The sequence below is a fragment of the Girardinichthys multiradiatus genome, chromosome 11 (genome assembly GCF_021462225.1).
Source record: "Girardinichthys multiradiatus isolate DD_20200921_A chromosome 11, DD_fGirMul_XY1, whole genome shotgun sequence".
Taxonomy (NCBI): domain Eukaryota; kingdom Metazoa; phylum Chordata; class Actinopteri; order Cyprinodontiformes; family Goodeidae; genus Girardinichthys; species Girardinichthys multiradiatus.
Window position 1 is genome coordinate 42,862,786 of NC_061804.1, and position 20,099 is coordinate 42,882,884.

The following is a 20,099-nucleotide window of genomic DNA, read 5'->3' on the forward strand; positions in this document are numbered from 1 at the left end:
TTTAAATAGTTTAGAAAATCTAGATGAAAGTGACAGTTGGTGTATTTTGTGTTTTGTTTACCAGTAAATATCTTCCCTGGAGTTGATAGGCAGTCTTTTCTACTTACTTTTACAGTGGTAGTAATTTAGGTTTTAAGAAACAACTGCCATATCTTGTTAACAATGTATATTAAAAACGAAATGGAACATTTTAAATATTTTGATTAAATTGGAGAAATAACTATTCAAATAAACTTTATTTATAAATAATACATTTTTATATAAATTTCAGGGTACCTTACTAGAAACGTTTTCCAGACTAACTTCACAATACAATATTACTTTGTGCCAGGCAAAGCTGAACAGGAACGTAAAATATGTTTTACATAATGTTGGCTCTTCACCTTTTAATAAAAAAACATGTATATCTGGTGTAAAATGTATTCATTTTACCATCACTTACATATATAGGAAATCAACACAGTATTGCGATGTTTGGGGTTGTACGGCAGACCTTTCTATTCTATTTTACAACATGTGTCTCAGATTTTTGATCATTGTTATGGAGCATGTCATACCACACTCTAAAATGTAAATAATCATCTATTTCAATGTGTCCAATGCAAAGGCTCAATAAATATCTTTCCAACCACCTGATATGACATTTTGGAGATTGGATTATTTTAACATGGCAAAAAAATGTTAGACTGACCCTGCAATGACTAGTTGTTAGTTGAAAAACTCATGTTTCATGAAAGCACAGAAGCTCAGCATTTAGGCCATAGTATTGTTGGCTACTACCCACTTAACCAAATCCCACTTCTAGAAATCTCAACTAGCTCAGGATGCACAAGTAAATGCAAAAAAAAAAAAAAAAAACCCATTCCTTCCCTTATTTAAAACCCCTGTTTGGGTTCAAACACAATATAATAAGCATAGAGATGCTATGAGCCAGTTGTAGTCAGAAAAAGGTACGCCATCTGTCAGTTCTAAGGTCTAAGAATATAAATGACCTTTTTATTATCAGGTTACATTTTAACATCTAACCTCAAGTGTACAAAGGCGCACATCACATATTCCACCACTGCTACAAATCTCTGACTGGATGCAATCTGCTGGGTTTCCTTTGATAGAAAAACTTTTTATCTAATTTGAATAAATAACTGAATCTGACTGAACTGTTCAGTTGTTAGGATTAATTGGAATGTATGTACCTGACTTTGTGAAGTACCTTGAGACAACATGTGTTGTGAATTGGCGCTATATAAATAAACTGAATTGAATGTTATCATTTCTTATCAAAGATTAGGTCAGAATGGAAATATTTGCTACAAACAAGGACATCCCTAAACCTTACACAATATACATAAAACCAATGATTTAAAGGGGCGAACTTTCTTTTCACTATGACTAAATGTTTCATTTGCTTGAGCAGAATTTAGAAAACGAGCTGATTTTTTAAAATCTTTACTTCTTTGAATAATCTCAGAGATTGGGCTGGCTCAAGTGACTGTGAAACATCATTCTGTTGTGCTGCTATAGAAATAAGCTGCAAGGTAACCATGGTCACCATATCATGTCATCAACTAATTTCCTCTATCCTGATGTTTTAGCTCTTTACTTTTTCTCTCACCATCTTTGGCTCCATGGGGCTTCACGCTTTGCACGTCTCATTGTTTTGACCAGTCCATCATCAGTAGTTTCTCAGGTTTAGGTTTCTCTCTTACCACTTAGCACACAATCACCACCCGGGGGGTGGTTCTATTGCTGACCTCTCTTATGAAGAACACAAAGGTATCCCAGTAATCACCAGGTTCTACCCACAGGGTTCCTTTAATGGGAATGTCTGAGTTCACATTAAAATAATGCACATTTTTAAATGCATTATGCAAATAAATATATGCAAAGTGAAACAAGATGCTTTGTAGCTTAAACAGACAGTCCAAAAGGGTAGGGTGTGCTTGATATATCCTACAGAGTGTTAAACGTCACATGTAATGTAGCAACACAGCTTGAGCTGACTCTTTCAACCAGCTTGCAGGTGTTGCTTCATTACATAATCTCGTTCTGAGCTATGCAGACAATCTGTCTGCGGTGATCAAGGTTCACTCAACTTGGCATGTTAAACCCTTAAAGTGGCTCCAGCTGACAGCAGCCCAACCTAGTTTCCGATTTACTGACCACATGGAGGCATACAGCACTGAAGTTTTCTTTCCCAGATAGTCACTAAAACATTGGATAAAACTGAACATCAAAGTCCATTTCAGAATAGAAAAGCCCACTCAAAAGTTACATTTGTGTCAAACATCAGCAGTAACAAACCAAAAATTAAGAAAGAGATTTAAAAAAAATGATGTATTCAAAAAGTAGCATTTTAAAGTAGGATAACCAAAAACTGCATTCCACTAAAAAGACATAACTACCTATAGTTTGTAAGTACTGCTTGTTTCATATGATAATAAACTAAACATCCAAGCAGTTTTGTTTGTTCACAGACAGTCAACATCCCAGAGACAGTACTTCGTTAAGAAACTGCTGGCTCTCCTCCTCATTCTTTTTCAGCGCAGTCTCTAGTCCGGTTCTTCACAACAGGGAGCTTCTTTTTCCACCCATCAGCCCTGTTTTCCCAGTTTCTGTATATTGGGGCATTTGATCCTGGTGCCACCACTGATGCTGGATTCCTAGTGTGTTCTCAAAGCCTTAGCGTGCACTGGCTCCAGGAAATGAAAGGGCAGCAGCATGAAGAACGCCACCAGAAAAACTGCACTCGTCACAGCCAAAAGCACATAGCGGCCAATGAACAAAGTGTCCACTATCTGAAAGGCAAAGAAAGAATGAATTGATTAGGAGTCATAGAAGGTTCCTACATAATTTTTCAGACTTTCCAGTCCTTCTTTAGCCAATTTTGAAAGTAAAAATAAAAAGGTTTTCTATAAATTGATGAAAGATGTTTCTACAGATATCAGGGTTGTAATATTGTTCCTGCAAAAATCTAAGGAAGGCAGGAAAGAAGGAACGATGGAAATTTGGATAAATAGATGGCAAACAGAAAGATGATGGATGGACAAATAGATAGATGGATGGATAGAACTTAAATATGTCAGAGAATGAAGTTTGAAAACACAAATATTTTTTTAGACTTATTTTTCCTATACTGATCCAGATATGGGAAATACTAAAGTGTTACTAAAGAATTTTCTATACTTTCCCTAGACTGCCTAGAAACCCTGATGGAAACGACATGGCAACTCCTTTTTTCAGTATTTCCTCAATTAGCCACTAGATGTCATTAAAGGACTTTCAACAGATGGATGCTGAGGCTTTGCGTCTGAATGTTTTCCTTGTTGACCCTTTGTTGTGGTGGACCAGCAGTGATCTATACTGTTTACTGCTGTAGGAGGGAGATTCCTGTGTGGCTACTTCCAGCTGAACCGTAGAGTACTGTGGTGAGGTTTGCTGCCCTGAAGGATACAGTATGAATGCTTTACATATTTAGTCACATGTGAAATGAAAGACACATCTTGGCTAAAGTAGTAATTTATCCCAGACTGACTAACATTATATTCAATGGAAGTCATGTACTTTAATATATTTGTTACACGGCCTGACAACCCCACAGTAAAAAAATGAAATACATATGAAATTCTTCATTTTAATGCTGGTGAAGAGGTAAACATGGTTTGTTTTAAACATGAACTGAACAGATAATTAAATTAACAACTTGGTAGGAAAAAGATGGGAAGAGATTTGCATGTTTCTCCCTCTAGAGTTTGACCCCATTGTACAGTCTATCTAATTTTCATTATTACTGCTGATTTTTATGTCTATATTTTGTTGCTGACATACAATTTCCCCACGGAGGGGCAATAAAGGAGAAGTCCTTTCAATTCTATTCTATTGTAGAGTGCAACAAATTCTATACATCCAAAGACGCTGGTGGATTTTCAGTGTGTAAAGTAAACCATAAAAGCTCATTTGATTTCTGAAGCCTCAAATGGAACTACTTGAAAACTGGGCATTCATCAGTACTTTATGGAATGTTATGGACAAGGGATTATTCTTGGAAAATCATTATCAGTCATTTCAATATAGAATTACATTCACAAGTACCACATGGAACTTCACGTCTCATTTTAACCACGTCCAGAAGCGGTGCCACAATCTCGGTGTAAGGATTATGATTATTGATTAATTAATGTTCATCAAGAATTATAATTTGAAAAAAATTAATTTCTTAACCAAAAATCATTACTTACAAATAGAAATCAGAGATGTCCTCTGGTGTTGTGATTATGGGCTCAAAGCTCTTTAATAATTACAAATTATTAACCAAAACCACCAAGTGTCACTGTTTATTCAACTGCTTCACCAAAAGGTGGAAGATCTTCAACGTTGTTTTGACAGATAAATCATTCTTGCACGAAATAAACACAAACGCTTCTCTTAATTAACAGGTCCTTCTCAAAATATTAGCATATTGTGATAAAGTTCATTATTTTCCATAATGTCATGATGAAAATTTCACATTCATATATTTTAGATTCATTGCACACTAACTGAAATATTTCAGGTCTTTTATTGTCTTAATTCGGATGATTTTGGCATACAGCTCATGAAAACCCAAAATTCCTATCTCACAAAATTAGCATATCATTAAAAGGGTCTCTAAACGAGCTATGAACCTAATCATCTGAATCAACGAGTTAACTCTAAACACCTGCAAAAGATTCCTGAGGCCTTTAAAACTCCCAGCCTGGTTCATCACTCAAAACTCCAATCATGGGTAAGACTGCTGACCTGACTGCTGTCCAGAAGGCCACTATTGACACCCTCAAGCAAGAGGGTAAGACACAGAAAGACATTTCTGAACAAATAGGCTGTTCCCTGAATGCTGTATCAAGGCACCTCAGTGGGAAGTCTGTGTGAAGGAAAATGTGTGGCAGAAAACGCTGCACAACGAGAAGAGGTGACCGGACCCTGAGGAAGATTGTGGAGAAGGGCCGATTCTGCGGAAGCAGTGGACTGAGTCTGGAGTAGAAACATCCAGAGCCACCGTGCACAGGCGTGTGCAGGAAATGGGCTACAGGTGCCGCATTCCCCAGGTCAAGCCACTTTTGAACCAGAAACAGCGGCAGAAGCGCCTGACCTGGGCTACAGAGAAGCAGCACTGGACTGTTGCTCAGTGGTCCAAAGTACTTTTTTCGGATGAAAGCAAATTCTGCATGTCATTCGGAAATCAAGGTGCCAGAGTCTGGAGGAAGACTGGGGAGAAGGAAATGCCAAAATGCCAGAAGTCCAGTGTCAAGTACCCACAGTCAGTGATGGTCTGGGGTGCCGTGTCAGCTGCTGGTGTTGGTCCACTGTGTTTTATCAAGGGCAGGGTCAATGCAGCTAGCTATCAGGAGATTTTGGAGCACTTCATGCTTCCATCTGCTGAAAAGCTTTATGGAGATGAAGATTTCATTTTTCAGCACGACCTGGCACCTGCTCACAGTGCCAAAACCACTGGTAAATGGTTTACTGACCATGGTATCACTGTGCTCAATTGGCCTGCCAACTCTCCTGACCTGAACCCCATAGAGAATCTGTGGGATATTGTGAAGAGAACGTTGAGAGACTCAAGACCCAACACTCTGGATGAGCTAAAGGCCGCTATCGAAGCATCCTGGGCCTCCATAAGACCTCAGCAGTGCCACAGGCTGATTGCCTCCATGCCACGCCGCATTGAAGCAGTCATTTCTGCAAAAGGATTCCCGACCAAGTATTGAGTGCATAACTGTACATGATTATTTGAAGGTTGACGTTTTTTGTATTAAAAACACTTTTCTTTTATTGGTCGGATGAAATATGCTAATTTTGTGAGATAGGAATTTTGGGTTTTCATGAGTTGTATGCCAAAATCATCCGTATTAAGACAATAAAAGACCTGAAATATTTCAGTTAGTGTGCAATGAATCTAAAATATATGAATGTTAAATTTTCATCATGACATTATGGAAAATAATGAACTTTATCACAATATGCTAATATTTTGAGAAGGACCAGTATATGAAGATTTATTGAAGCTGAATAATCCTGACATACCTGTTGGGATTATGATTATTGATTCATTAATATTCATCAAGAATTATAATTAAAAATCCTAATTAGAGAAAATCAATTTCTTAACCAAAAATCCTCATTTATGAATCGAAACCAGAGATGTCTTCTGGTGTTGTAATTGTAGCCTAAAGCCTTTGATAATTACAACCGTTAAATACTCAGTAATAATTGATAACTATTACCAGAGATGTCACTGTTTAATCAACCGTTTCTGCCGAAACGTGGGGAACTTTGACCTTATTTTCACTGACAAATCACTCTTGCACAAAATAAACACAAACGACTTCTCTTTATCTACGTGAACATTTATTAAATCAACAGTTCGGATACAATCCGCTCTTCCGATTCAATAATCTTCACCTAATCAAACATGCAAAGTTCTACACAGAAGGGTGAAAAAATATCTAACTAAACAAATAAAACAAAACAGCAGTGGGTGTGTATGGAATCAAACCAGCAGTTATGGCAAACAAATGATAATGTGACGCGGAGCGGAGTTTTAGGAAGCGGCCCGCCAGAAAATGTAGCTCAGCGGGACACGGGCGGTCATAAAACCCCCAAGCAAAGTTGTAAACTCAGCGCACACAAAGGATCATAAACCTTTTCGGCGGCAAACCAGTAAAACATGAAGTTGAAGACAAAGAAAATGGTTGATTTTCACCATTAAGGTTATTATAGCAGTCCAGTTTCACAGCGCACCTGCGCTCAGGTGTCCAGACAGTAAAAATACAACTTGCAAAACTCTGCGGCCTCCGAAATTCAACAGCAGTCAAGTTTCAAAAAAAAGGTTGCATGCACATACAATTCAGAACACATTAGACTATAAGTGGCGATTCTACATCGCACTAAAACCTCCTCTACCCTGCTCAAGCTGTTCCTAATAAAGAAATAAAAATAAAAGGTGGATTTTACTTGTCGTTGTCTCCTCTGAGCAGAGGGAGAGAGCGGGGGGGTGGGGGTGGGGTGAAGAGTCCCACGCGTCCAGGGATACTCAGCAAAGCAGTCCGTTTTCTTCCTTGGTGGCCTCCGTGGCAGAAAGGTAGAAAAATGATGACGGACCGTCACTAGTCGACTGGTACAAAACAAGGAGGAAAAATTGCGTCTCCTTTTTGGTTACGTGTTAAACCCACGTCTTCAATTGGTAAAGTTGAAAACTTACAAGCCTTCTTATTCCTGTAAGCTTAATTCGCTTAGTTTTCTCGTTGGCAAATGGGGAGAATGAATGAAATCCACGTTGGGACCTCTTCTCCAGAATGCTGCTTCAGTTGCGTAGTGACCGCGTCTAGGTCCCAAGCTGAAAGCAATGGTGGGCCGTCTCATACTCTGTTATATAGTTGACTGTGGCCTCAGAGCTGCGACGCCCCCGTCCTATCAGCTGTGGTGGCCGCTGGGATTTGTAGGAACAGACTATCCTGTGGTACAAAATGGCCGATGACGTTGGAAAGACATAGTGGCGTCCAGCAACGTGCAAATGGTTCAATATTCAGCAAACAAGTGGTCCAACATACCATTATTCTGGTCCAAAAACCTTCACCTAACTAACAAGCACCGTTCTACACAAAGGGAATAAAAATGACTACCTAAAAATGATAATAAAAGAAAAATATATATATGCGCATTTAGTGTCTATGAAGATCAAACTAGTAGTTTTATGGACAAAATGTGTAATTTGGGTTAAATGGAAAGAAGCTCTCCGGTCTTGCTGATGTCTCGATCGCAGCGATCAGTTGATAAAACGGTGGGGCCACGCCCCTTTAGTCACAACCAGCTGATCGCTCCAAATCTTAACAAAGAGTCATAAACTCTGAGGCAGGAACTCTGGAAAATCTCCAGCAATAAAACTGGAACAAAGAGTGGTCGGGCGAGGCCCTGACTGCAGTTGCTTTGAATGAAAAACTTTTAAAAGTTCAACTTCTAACTCCTGGCTGATTAGAGATCAGCCGGACAAAACATTAACCACGCACAATTCAGCAGCGCTTGCGCACCAAATCAAATCAAAACACAGCTCAGCATAACATAATTCAATCGGTATTGCATGCAACAAGTTAAAACCTTAGATTAACTACTGGTGATTCTAAATCACTTTCATTATGGCTCATCCTGCCCAGACCTCTATATGGACCTATCCGGTTTAATATAAAAAGAACGAAAATACTTGGAGGTTGATTTCTGCTCTCTGCCGGTCAAGGAGGGATCAGGTCCGAAGAAAAAGGAGGGGAGGGGGATCACGCGTCCATGATCAAATTAAAGAAAAAAATTGTCATTTCTCATCTGTCCAGGAGGGGAAAAGATGAACCGTTAGTCGACTGCATTACACAAGGAGGAAAACTCATCTCCTTGGACATAGAACCTCTGTGGGTTTTCACCTGCGCCGGGTGTCGGCGTGGTCTTCGATCTGTAAATAAATCTCCTGATCTTCTCGTATCAGACAGATTTCCAGCTTTCAAGCTCTTCCGGGAATGGCCTTGTGGAGCAAAAGTTCACCTGCGAGCTTTTGTCTCCAGATATGCGCCTCCGTTGCGCTGTCCTGTGAGACAGGCAGGAAATGGCAACCAAACTCTGCATCTCAGCCGGTTTATGCTCCCAGTGACGTCAGAGCTGCAACGTCTGTTGAGCTGCCTGTGTCAAAATGTGCGACCAAAATGGATGACCCCAACACTCAGCTCTGACATATCTGGGGGAATATGAGGAATGCCAGACCAGTCAGTAATCCAGATGCTTTCTTGAAGTTAAGCACTCTGTCCCCCGAACAAAATATGTAAGGTAAGAAATCCACACTGTTATCATCAAGTTTATGTGCAGGAAAATTCGATGATGGCATGGGTTTGTATCCATGGTCGGTGCATAACTCCATTCTGCACCTACTGCAAAGGAAGAACAGGGGAAATATACTGGCACTGACATGCTTGCACCACGGATCTGTTCTCAACCGAGACTGTGCTGAGAATACTGAATCAATAAGTCATGTGTGTGCAGGAAGAACGAGACAAAACATCACAAGAAACCATCTAGTGTTTGATATCCTAAATGTGTCTTTAAAGTGTGGTGGGAGGCAATGGCATCATTCCAGATCAGGACAGTATGCTACTTTTCCTATTTTCTCATGCAATGTGTTGTATGCATAAAAAGCAGCAATGAAAGTTTGACTTTCTAATTTATTTTTTATAGATTACCCAAAGCAAATGGTGACCAAGCCTCTTAACCAAAGGCTTTATGCAGCAACTATGCTATATGTGACATACATACTGAAGGGTGATAGAAGACATCAAGTGTGGCAGCAAAAAACAATGTATGAATTTGAGATTAGCCTGCAGCCTGAAAAGTCAAACTGCTTTACATTAACCAGACCAACCAGGCTGGCTGGTATGTGTCCAGTTTCATGAAATTTGCAACACATAGGTCATGGATTTCAACACATGCTTGCAGCATTGGTGTTGGTTTTGTTCTTTCAGCAAATAAAAAGAAACACCTTACTTCATAAATCAGAAAGTTAGAGCTCTGCTGTTAAACTATTTAATGAACTACCTTTTTCAAAGACCTTAAACCCAATTAATACACACAGTGAATATTAGAACATACTGGTAAACAGAAAGAAAGACAATATACCTGGAAAATGAGATCATCAAAACAGGCTGAAGAAATGTTAATTGTTGCAGGTTTGGATCATTTAGTTAAACTATAATAAATACATATAATGTCTTCAGAAAATACTATACCTGAGGACTCAGTATATTTGCTGTTTCACAGTTTATTCCTAACTGCTATAAGTTAACTTCTGACTATAGATTTTATTGCTTTTTAACATCCTGGAGCAGCCGTGACTCAGAGGTAGGTTACTATGGCTGCAAATAGTAGGCCCTGCCTGTATACATAAAACCTCTAACACACTCACTAATAAAGACAAAACAACAACATTTGCATGCAGATCGAGGTTTAGGAATGGGAAATGAATGAAACAGCACATGTTGTAATGTCACCTTACTGTATTACAATGACAGAAGGTTAGCAGTATGTGGCAGTCTTCAGGGACAATACACAAGCATGGAGTCTGTGTATGTTGCTTCAACTATGTTGGAATACTAGCACATTTTTCCCTGAGGAACTCCTAAAATCGTAAATGAACTATCAAACATAGGAACAGAGTGAATGTTATTTCTGTACAGCAGCTTTGATAATCATGTGTGGCTCCTATTCAAATAGGTTTTAGCTAATTAATAGCTGGATTTCTAACCAGCATCTTGTTCTGTAGATTGCTTTAAAACTTTTGACCTTTGTTCAAGTTAAAACACAAACAACATTGTATTTTGTGGGGACTTTATGAGACACACCACAGAAGGACTGCATAATATATTGCAAATGTATTTTTATCGCAGTAACATTTTATGCAGTATGCATATCATTAAGAACTGCAGGAACTGCAATAAATGTTAATTAATTATCATGCAGTACCATTCATTCAGGCGGTCTATGCCTCTAGTATATCTAATAAGACTGGTTGATTTAATTGAGCAAAAACAGGTTTTAGCAGGTTAAAGAGGTGGTAAGGTGGTCAACTCATTTACAAACTACAAGTAAGTTGTTTTAACGCCAGAGCAGCAGATGTAGTCAGATGGAACATTATGAATAGAACCTTGTTGTTGAGATGCAAATAATGAATTTTATTTTTTATTTTTACAGTTGTTGGGATAGATAACTTATTATCTAAGGTCTATATTTGCTATGAACCCAAAGCGTAAAAATGACAGTAACACTTAGGGCAAATTCACACTGCTGGTCTGGTCCTGGGTAAAAGTGAGAAAATTCACACCTTCAGGTGGCGCAGTTTCCTTTCACACACTAGACTGGACCAAACAACGTCATGCACTCGGAATGGATTGTTTCGGAGGCATTATTGTTCCAGTATTGCGCTGATCGAAAAGAAAAAAAACACGGAGAAGAAAATTCGTCCCATCTGGGTTTCTGTTGCTACTTTGTTGTTTAAACGTAGTTGTGCACCTCCTCACTCCTCCACACAGCCTCACGAGACATCGTCAAGCTCTTTCATCTTCAGATTCCTGCTCTTACTTTACTGGGAACGGCACGCATTCATACTGCAAGGGAACCACACCAGGGTCTGGATAAACCGTGCTGAGACTGGCAGTTGTAACCGTGAGAAGGTACAAGTTCTGGTTGGTTTCCGGGTCCATGATGGGTTAACACCGGTGTGATCCGCTCCAGAATCCACAGTCTGGCACATTAAAACGTGTTCCAAAGGTCTGGTGTGAAAGCACTGTTCCAATATAATAATTAACTGGCCCTTGAGCTCCAGCAGGTCCATATTGAGTCAGAGCTGATGTCCGAATTGATTACACGCGTTTGATTATGAGACCCTCCTGGCCACAGGAGGACCCCAACATGATGCAGGCGGTCCAAATAGTGCTATGCTGTCAGTTTCCCCTGTACCACTACCAGAGGTAACCAGACATCTTGCATTATGGTCCATCCCACGATGCCAGTGAACCTCTCTACAACATTGATGAAGTTGTTCCTCTTCCCTCAGTGCCAGTAAACACGAGCCTTACTATAGATGGTCAGCTGTAATGCAGAAGCAACATTCCTTGATGAGCATATTATGATGTCATGCGTTTTGGTTCTGGCGCCACTCAAACCACAGCTATGCCGTCTTTAGTGTTATTGGAAACATGCACATGGAATGGTAATCCTCATCCTTGAGACACAGTGGAGGATAACACAACAAGTCCTAATGATACTTGTCCCGTACACAGATGTCATGAGGTTCAGTAATGCTTGGCACACACTATGACAGTCCTCCTGTTTTCCTGTGTGGTCAGTCTTGGGTGACCAGAACCTTCACAACATCCATGGGCAGCCTCCAAATAGCAGGCAATTCAGAAGACAACCGGCATACTTCATGCAAACCAGCAATGCACCCCCTGTCAAACCATGTCATGTGCCAATAATGCTGTCTACTCTGTGCATCAAATACCTTCTGTGTCTGGTCATGTTCATTAAATGTCTTGACTGACCACAGGACATCATTTCTTCCCCCTAGATCCTATTCTAAATGTGCCACCTCCTTGCAATTGGATCATTTACTTATCAATCTCTGGCTGCCATGGGAACCAAATTACATTCAAATAGGACAAGCATGAGAGCTGCATTCATTTATATGTTCTTCCACTGTTTTCTCACACTGCTCATTTCGGGCTCAGCTAGAGGTTATTCGTGTTAAAATGGAGTCGTTCCTTTCCACTGTTGACACATGCATCCTCAGGATGAGGGATTGCTGCAAAATTAATCAATCACTGCAATCAGCTAGGATTCTTTAGAAAGATAACTTTTTACCAGTTGGGATTATATGACCAACTGATTCTGATAATATATTATCATGTAAGTGGATGTGACTACATGATTGTACTGTACTGTTATGACCTAACCTGATCTGAACTACATTCTATACAACAGCGTATGAATTGGACCTGTTTTTAAAGTGCTGTGAGTTTACATATGTTGTACTTTGTTGTACAAATCAACAAAATTAAATTGAATTTGTCTTATCTTCCTATTTTGGATGTTTAGGAAAACGTCCTGGATCAATAGCAGATTGGGAAATGTTAGGCGATAGGTAAAATAGTTAAAATACTGAATATATACACTAGGCTGCAACTACACAGGAAGCAGTGTGTAAGAGTGCACCTCTGTCTGCTGATATCCTGCTGTTTGTCACACAGCTCCTAAATGAAATTAATGAGCGGAACTCCATAAAGGCTAACAATCATCAGCGCTAAAGTTGTAGTTTCCTAGGCTGGAGGTGGTGAGCGTTTTTCGGTTGCCATGGAATGACTTGTTTTATGCTTCACTGACAACTCTGGCTCTGTGTTAATATTTCAGTCATGAGCCACCCATGATGATGAGAATGAAAACTGAGAAAACCCCCTTAAGCCAGTATGATTGAAGAAGTGCAGCAGCCCCACTGATGGCCAAAGAGAAATTTCATAAGGACTGCTGTGGAATGGGAGTGGTGTGTGTGAATGTCTATGAGTGTGTGTTTGTGTATGTCTGGGAGAGGTGCTGATGATGTATTCCATCTCTTATGAATGCATTTAACACATCTCACTTTTTAATTTGCCAATTACACAGCAAGCAGGATTCCAAAGTTTGTGGGCCATGTTTTATTAATGTGCCACTGGGTAGAAGCAGGTGGGGGGTGGGGTGTTGTATGAGCCACCCTCACCTCCAGTCTAACACTGGCCTAATTGGTACTGTGATATTTCACTGTTGTTTAACAGCAAGAGGTTAACCATGTCTCTCTCTGCTTGCAGGTCCTGTTCAGCCTATCGTTGTTGAATATTAATCCACCCTGAAACATGGCACCAACAGAAAATCAAACCTTTAGTTACCCTTGCTGACAAAGGGGAGGTTTTAATTAGGTACAGGATAAGCCAAAACATCTGGACTCATGCCACTTTATTATTCATTTTTCTATTAGAAATAACATATATGCTGAAGAATCCTGGGAGCTCCATTCCTATCAGATCCTAAAGTGAGTTTGGTCTTAATTTACTTGGAATATTCAGCAGAAATTCCTAATTTTGCTGTTTTTCTCCCTACATTGCTGTTGTCGTATCTGCACTGCACAGAGACTACAAAGCATGAGCTGGCCAGGACAGGACTCTGCTTTGCTATTTTGATGGGGTGGCAGCTTGCTTGGCAAATCCGGACGGCTTACTGGCACGACCCGAAGCAACATGGGGAGTGTTTGTTCTGTGTTGCTGTTGGATTCAGATAAAGCAGAACAGACCTTTACAACAAGCACATGCACAGAGGCGCACATGTTGGCTCTATTTACGGGCCTACAGTTCTGTGGAAACAGAAGAGCAGGATTAAGGTTTCTGTTAAAGTAGGTGTTTATATTGAACGGCCTTACTCCTAACCAGAGCTCTTACCCTTAGTCAGTGGAAATAAAGGAAAACAGCAGACCTCAGTCCATCAGTCACAAATACTCCTGATCTCAGCTTGCTATGTCTATAAAGCACGCCTTTATTATAAATCATTTTCTTCTAATTCAACCTCTTCACCACCACCGACATGACCAAAGAGCTGTCTAAAGACATCATGGACAAGACAGTACATCTGTAAGAGCCTGTTCCACTTTTAATTTCCTCATTATCACAGAAAATCACAGTGCAGGGCAATAATTCTGTTTTTTCCCCTTCACAAATTGATTCTCTTGTTCATAGTGTTACTTCATCATTGCGTGATGCATTAGACAATGCAGCCCCCTTGAAAAAGAAGGTAATCATTCATAGGAGGCTGGCTCCCTGGTTTAAAGGGCTTAGGTTATCCTGAGCTATCTCTGTAGTTATGCTGCTATAGGCTTAGACTGCTGGAGGACATAATGACCACTTTCACCCTCTTCGCTACATTCTCACACTACTCTCCAATTTTGCATTATTTGCTGTTATTTCAGCTTTTAACTTAATATTCTGCCTCTTTTCCCTACCTAGAAGCTACACCTGGCCTGACTCTGTGTCTGCCTGTGACACCTTTCTGGAGGGGGGAATTGTCCAAGCTTCTGCTGGCAACAACTTAATGCTCACCCTCTACCGATGATCCACATGTTTAACCCTTTCTCTCTCCTAGACATAGTAATTGATTGAGCTTTTACTGTAACTAATTATATGTGCTCTCTTTCAGACTCTAACCTTGAAAACTGGATATTGGATACAGCTGATTTAGCTCTCTTCTGGTCTTAATTGCACATATAGAACTACACCACTCCAAAAACTAGAAAAGCGTCAGATTATCTGGTTTAGAACTGCTTCTTGTCACAAACTGTAGTATAAACTCCCTCTTAAAACAACAGTTGTGATGATTTGGGTTATTTCTCTGTGATGACCGTGGAGACCTTTATTAATAGAGAAACTAAACAAGTAGTATTTGTGAGTATTTCTACCAGTGTGTTTGATCAGATGGTGGTTTACCTCTATCTCTGTGAAAGGAGGACGGTTCTCGGGGCTCCGAGGGAAGAACACCAGCACCAAAGTGATGGTGAGTGCCAGGAGGACAATGGGGATGACTCCTAACCTGCACACATGCATGAAAAAAACACTCCATGTTTCTTATGAACTGTAAATGCAAGCCTTCTGAGCATTGTGTCATAATAAACTATTCCTCAAAGACAGTGGTAGGACACTGCCAGACAAACAGTCCTATGTTGGATTGCAGTGTGATGATTATCAAGAGAACCCTCTGGGACATAAATAGCTGAGGAACAATTTAAGATTGAAGGAAAATACTTTCTGTTAAAGTTGAAAAGTCTAACCTCTCTGCATTTGGATGTTTCTTTAAATCAAAATGAACATTCCTCAGGAAGTCTTGGTATTCCATAAATACGGCAGATGAACAACACCCTTATTCCACTGAAGCCACAGCTGTCTGTTGAGGTCTGTGGGAATTCATTTCTGAACTGGTTCCAACACGACATACCAATCAGGATGAAGTCTGGACTTTGAACCGTGCACTATATAAAAGCACATCTAAAAAGCATTGTTTAAAAGTATTATGGTATGTTAAAATATAACTTTATCTGTGCTGTTTCTTATTTACTTGAAATAGGGTCATTCCTTCGTAACCCTTCCAATCAGGTCAGCTGTGGTCAGTTTTTAAGTGTTCTGTAGTGAATCACAGACACTAAATAAGGTTATACGGGTTTAGATGTTCCCGGGTTCGACTACAAACAACCAGAACCTCTGCCTTTATTCAGGTTCTCACAGTGATGACATTTATGTATTTCACTCATTTGACTAGCACCACCTGTGTGCTATGTACCTGCTTGAATTTGGCTTTTTCAGATAAATAAATAGGAATTTAGTATAATCTGTCATTTCTTGCTGTTGGTTTGAGATCCTAATTCACAGTATATACAGTGTTAGGCCCAGACATTGGATGAAACAACGACTGAATCACACACAGAACAAGAGGCTGGTAAAAACTCTGAATCCCAGAATGAACAATATTAACCCATGTTCATAACAGCTCCCAGGATAACAACCCTTGGTTCTTAAACATACATATTCCCACTGAACTGTGATATCACAGCATGGTTTTATTGGTTTATTCTTATTTGCTCCAATCAACATGATTTTTCCTGTAGTTTTTTGTTTAAAGAGTTTATTGACTGAAGTATTTTAACTGGAAGTTAAATTAAATGAATAAATTCTAGTATTTTGGAGAGATGTTGTGTTCATTCTGTATCGGTGTGCAGGGCTTGCTGCTTGGGAACACCAGCATGGGAATTCACTCCTTCATCTATTGTTCTATAATACCACACCTCACCAGACAGGTATTCATAAAACAATAACTGAGACTGAGCTGTTTGGCCATTAATTCATGATAATCAGGTGGTGATCCAACTTTGGTAATTTTTTACTAGGATAACCAACTTGATTAGTAATTGCCTTAGTTAGTCATAGCCAAACCAACCCTATTGTTGCACAGTCATTATAGAAGCCATTTCTGTTGTCATAGATCTTTCTATAATCAACCAGTTTGTATCTCCACTGGCAAGGACACTTAAGAATCCAGAAGAAATCATCATATTCTGACACATTTCTGGTCCACATGCAAACCACTGATGAATATGAACATGTACGAGAACAGGGTGTAAATCGGACCAATTTTTAAAACACTAGATAAAAAACATAAGATTATCATGAACAAAAATGTGATTTTAACATATTAGCCTATTTATATGAAAATGTAAAACAATATATTATTGCTGACCTGTTTTATTTAAAACAGAACACAGTCAAAATAATACACTCTATTGATTATTATAGATGCATTTGATGTTATTAACTGTTAGTTTTTTTTACAACAGGAAATATTTCTATACAGCTATCTTTGCTGCGCATTATGGAAAGCCTTCTTTCAGCCAGCTGACCGACCGTGTTCAGTAAAAGGTCAGCGAGAGGTGGTGCTGTGTTGCTTTATGGTCCAGCCAGCCAGAGAAGACTCCAGGACTTACTTCACTCACTGCTTTAACCGTCAGATGTTCAATCAACTGTTTGTAATACATCACTAAACTCAAGATGCCACCTTCACTGCAAACTGGAGATTACATCCCCATCGCTGGTTTACATGGTGACCGAGTAACATCCCAGTGAGGTCATTCCTTTTGGACTCGGCGTTCTACTTTCCATGTATTTAATGGATCTAAAATTCTGCAATTTAAAAGGACGTCGGCTTCCTTTGTACTTCTTTTACATAATGTGTTTGCTCCACCTCCTTCGACCTACAACCATAAACTATAACATGTGTTTTTTTGACTTTAATGCAGGAATATTTAACCTGTCAACGCGCCAGATTAAATTATTAGAATTGAAAGTACTAATATTTATTATATTATATTTTGCAAAAACGGTATAAATCCATTTCCGACATATCTTTCCCTTCATCACAAATGTTCATACTGTGGAGTGTGTGGAGCTGCTTCTTTGCAGACTCACTTTGCAGACCCAGCAGCTCTCAGCAGAATGATCGCCAGCACAAGAGCTGCGATCCAAACGAGCACAATGACAAAAACACCGGTACCGACTTGCGACACAGTGTTAGTCATTTCGGTCATCTGTTTAACGTCGTTCACTTCGCAGGCCGAACAGTCGGTAACTGTTGTAGGCAGACTGTCTGTTAACCATCGGTCTTCTTGTTATTAGCTTGCGTTAGCAACAAAAGCTAGCTAGACAAACCATGCCGTTATATTTAAACATGTAAGTTATTGTCTGTACTGAGAGCGCCGCTACGCTGACGGAGGCAGCGGCATGTCTAACTGTAACAACAGAGTTCTGCTTCTGTAAAAGTTACGATAGAAAAAATGCAATTTAAGGTTAGAAAGAGTGGATAAGGCTCTCTCTCTGTCGTATCTGGAGCTTCCTGGTAACCATAAGCTTGGGTGTAATTGGGTAGTCGTATTTGAGAGATGCCCAATTAAATACGTCGTTTCTCAACCACGACGAAGGTGGAAACAGTGGGTACGCACCATTTGTCACCCGGCGAGGCAACCGGTTCTCCGGCTAGGCGTGGCATGCACACCATTCAAACGGGGCCTCAATCGGAGCACACCTCGGAGACCGGCGGACAACCGTTTCGACCATTTAACTTCAATAAAAAAAGGTCTGTTGCGTTTTTAGATCAAAATAAGTTATTGATAACGTCGACGAATAAGCAGAATATGCAGCAGGTGATCTCTTGCTGCTTTTATTCAATTATTTCACATCTAGTTTTCTAATCACAGAAGAAACTCAGACCACCCTGAAAGGTTGTTTCTGGACCATATGGAATCAAACGTTGAAAAGAGCAAATAGTTTTGGGACTTAGCACGTATATGGATTTCAACGTGGATAATTTTTTTGCAGTAAATAAGTAATAAAAACGTTACAAATACACAACTGAACCAATATGGAAAGTAGCAAAAGAGAAAACATGTAGTCCATTGGGTACAAATTGAGAAGAGAAAAAAACTTCTTTGTGACAAAAAAACAACTAACAACAACATCCAAAGTTTTATTTAATTATTTTACTTTAAATCTTATTTGTCTGACAGTTTCCCGTTTTTTCATGTAGATGATCTTCAAACCTCAGGGTTAATTATGGAGTATCACAGGGTTCAGTGCTTGGGCCAGTTCTCTTCACTATATATATGCTTCCAATAGGTAACATTATTAGACAGCATAGGATAAATTTTCACTGTTATGATACTCAACTGTACCCATAAATCGTGAAGTCCAACCAGTTAGATAGACTACAAGCATGTCTTGAAGACATAAAAACTTGGATGACTTTACATTTTCTGCTTCTAAATTCAGATTTGACAGAAGTTGTCGTCTTTGGACCGGAGTCTTTAAAAAAGAAACTGCTTAGTCAATCACTTAACCTGGATGGCATTAAATTGACCTCCAGTAATAAAGTAAAAAACCTTGGTGTTAATTTTTGATCAGGACATGTCATTTAAATCCCATATTAAACAGGTTTCTAGGATTTCCTTCTTTCAGCTCCGGAACATTGCCAAAATTAGAAATATCCTATCCAGGAGTGACGCTGAAAAACTAGTCCATGCATTTGTTACTTCAAGGCTGGACTATTGTAATTCTTTACTATCAGGATGTCCACAAAATGCAGTTAAAAGCCTTCAGCTGATTCAAAATGCTGCAGCAAGAGTTCTGATGAAAATTAAAAAGGGAGATCATATTTCTCCTATTTTAGCTTCCCTTCATTGGCTCCCTGTTAAATCCAGAATAGAATTTAAAATTCTCCTCCTCACATATAAACCCTTAATGATCTAGCTCCATCATACATCAGAGATCTGATTGTTCCATATGTTCCTAACAGAGCACTTTGTTCTAAGACTGCAGGTTTACTGGTGGTTCCTAGAGTCTCTAGAAGTAGAATGGGAGGCAGATGCTTTAGTTATCAGGGTCCTCTCCTGTGGAACCAGCTCCCAGTTTTAGTCTGTGAGGCAGACACCCTGTCTACTTTTAAGTCTAGGCTTAAAACTTTCCTTTTAATAAAGCTTATAGTTAGAGTGGCTTAGGTTATCCTGAGCTATCTTTGTAGTTATGCTGCTATAGGCTTAGACTGCTGGAGGACATAATGATCACTTTCACTCTCTCTACTACATTCTCATACTACTCTCCAATTTTGCTTTATTTGCTGTTATTCCAGCTTTTAACTTTATGTTCTCTCTTTTCTCTTCCTAGAAGCTACACCTGGCCTGACTCTGTACCTACCTGTGGCACCTTCCTGGAGGGGGGCATCGCCCAAGCTTCTGCTTCTAACAACTTAATACTCACCTTCTACCAATGATACACTTGGCCCTGTCTTTCAGTGTTTAACTCTATTTTTCTCCTAGACATGGCTACTGGCTGAGCTCGACTAACTCTATGTGCTCTCTTTCAGACTCTAACCTTGAAAACTGGCTCAGAGTTTATCTGTTCTTTGTTTCTAGATGAAATGACTAA

At 39.5% G+C, this 20,099-nt stretch overlaps 1 protein-coding gene across 2 annotated transcripts; it reads right to left on the reverse strand.

Moving 5' to 3' along the window:
* Positions 1-217: 217 nt before the first annotated feature.
* Positions 218-18,226, reverse strand: tmem218 (transmembrane protein 218). 2 transcript variants are annotated; one of them, XM_047378431.1, is made up of 3 exons: positions 18,122-18,226; positions 15,066-15,168; positions 218-2,795 (listed from the first exon to the last, which is right to left on the reverse strand). In XM_047378431.1, exons 1-3 carry the CDS (start codon positions 18,175-18,177, stop codon positions 2,661-2,663), a joined length of 294 nt encoding a protein of 97 aa, XP_047234387.1. In that variant the 5' UTR covers positions 18,178-18,226; the 3' UTR covers positions 218-2,660. The 2 variants fall into 2 exon arrangements, with proteins under 2 accessions (XP_047234387.1, XP_047234386.1); XM_047378430.1 differs by lacking the exon at positions 18,122-18,226 and adding an exon at positions 17,592-18,050.
* Between the last annotated feature and the right edge of the window lie 1,873 nt (positions 18,227-20,099).

Bases quoted from the DNA above. Each gene is read 5' to 3' on its own strand.
- tmem218 (XM_047378430.1), bottom strand. From the start codon at position 17,710: ATGACCGAAATGACTAACACTGTGTCGCAAGTCGGTACCGGTGTTTTT. The intron at 15,169-17,591 runs GTGAGTCTGCAA...GCATGTGTGCAG, and splicing joins AGAGCTGCTGGGTCTGCAAA to GTTAGGAGTCATCCCCATTG. The intron at 2,796-15,065 runs GTAAACCACCAT...TTTGCCTTTCAG, and splicing joins CTCCTTTCACAGAGATAGAG to ATAGTGGACACTTTGTTCAT.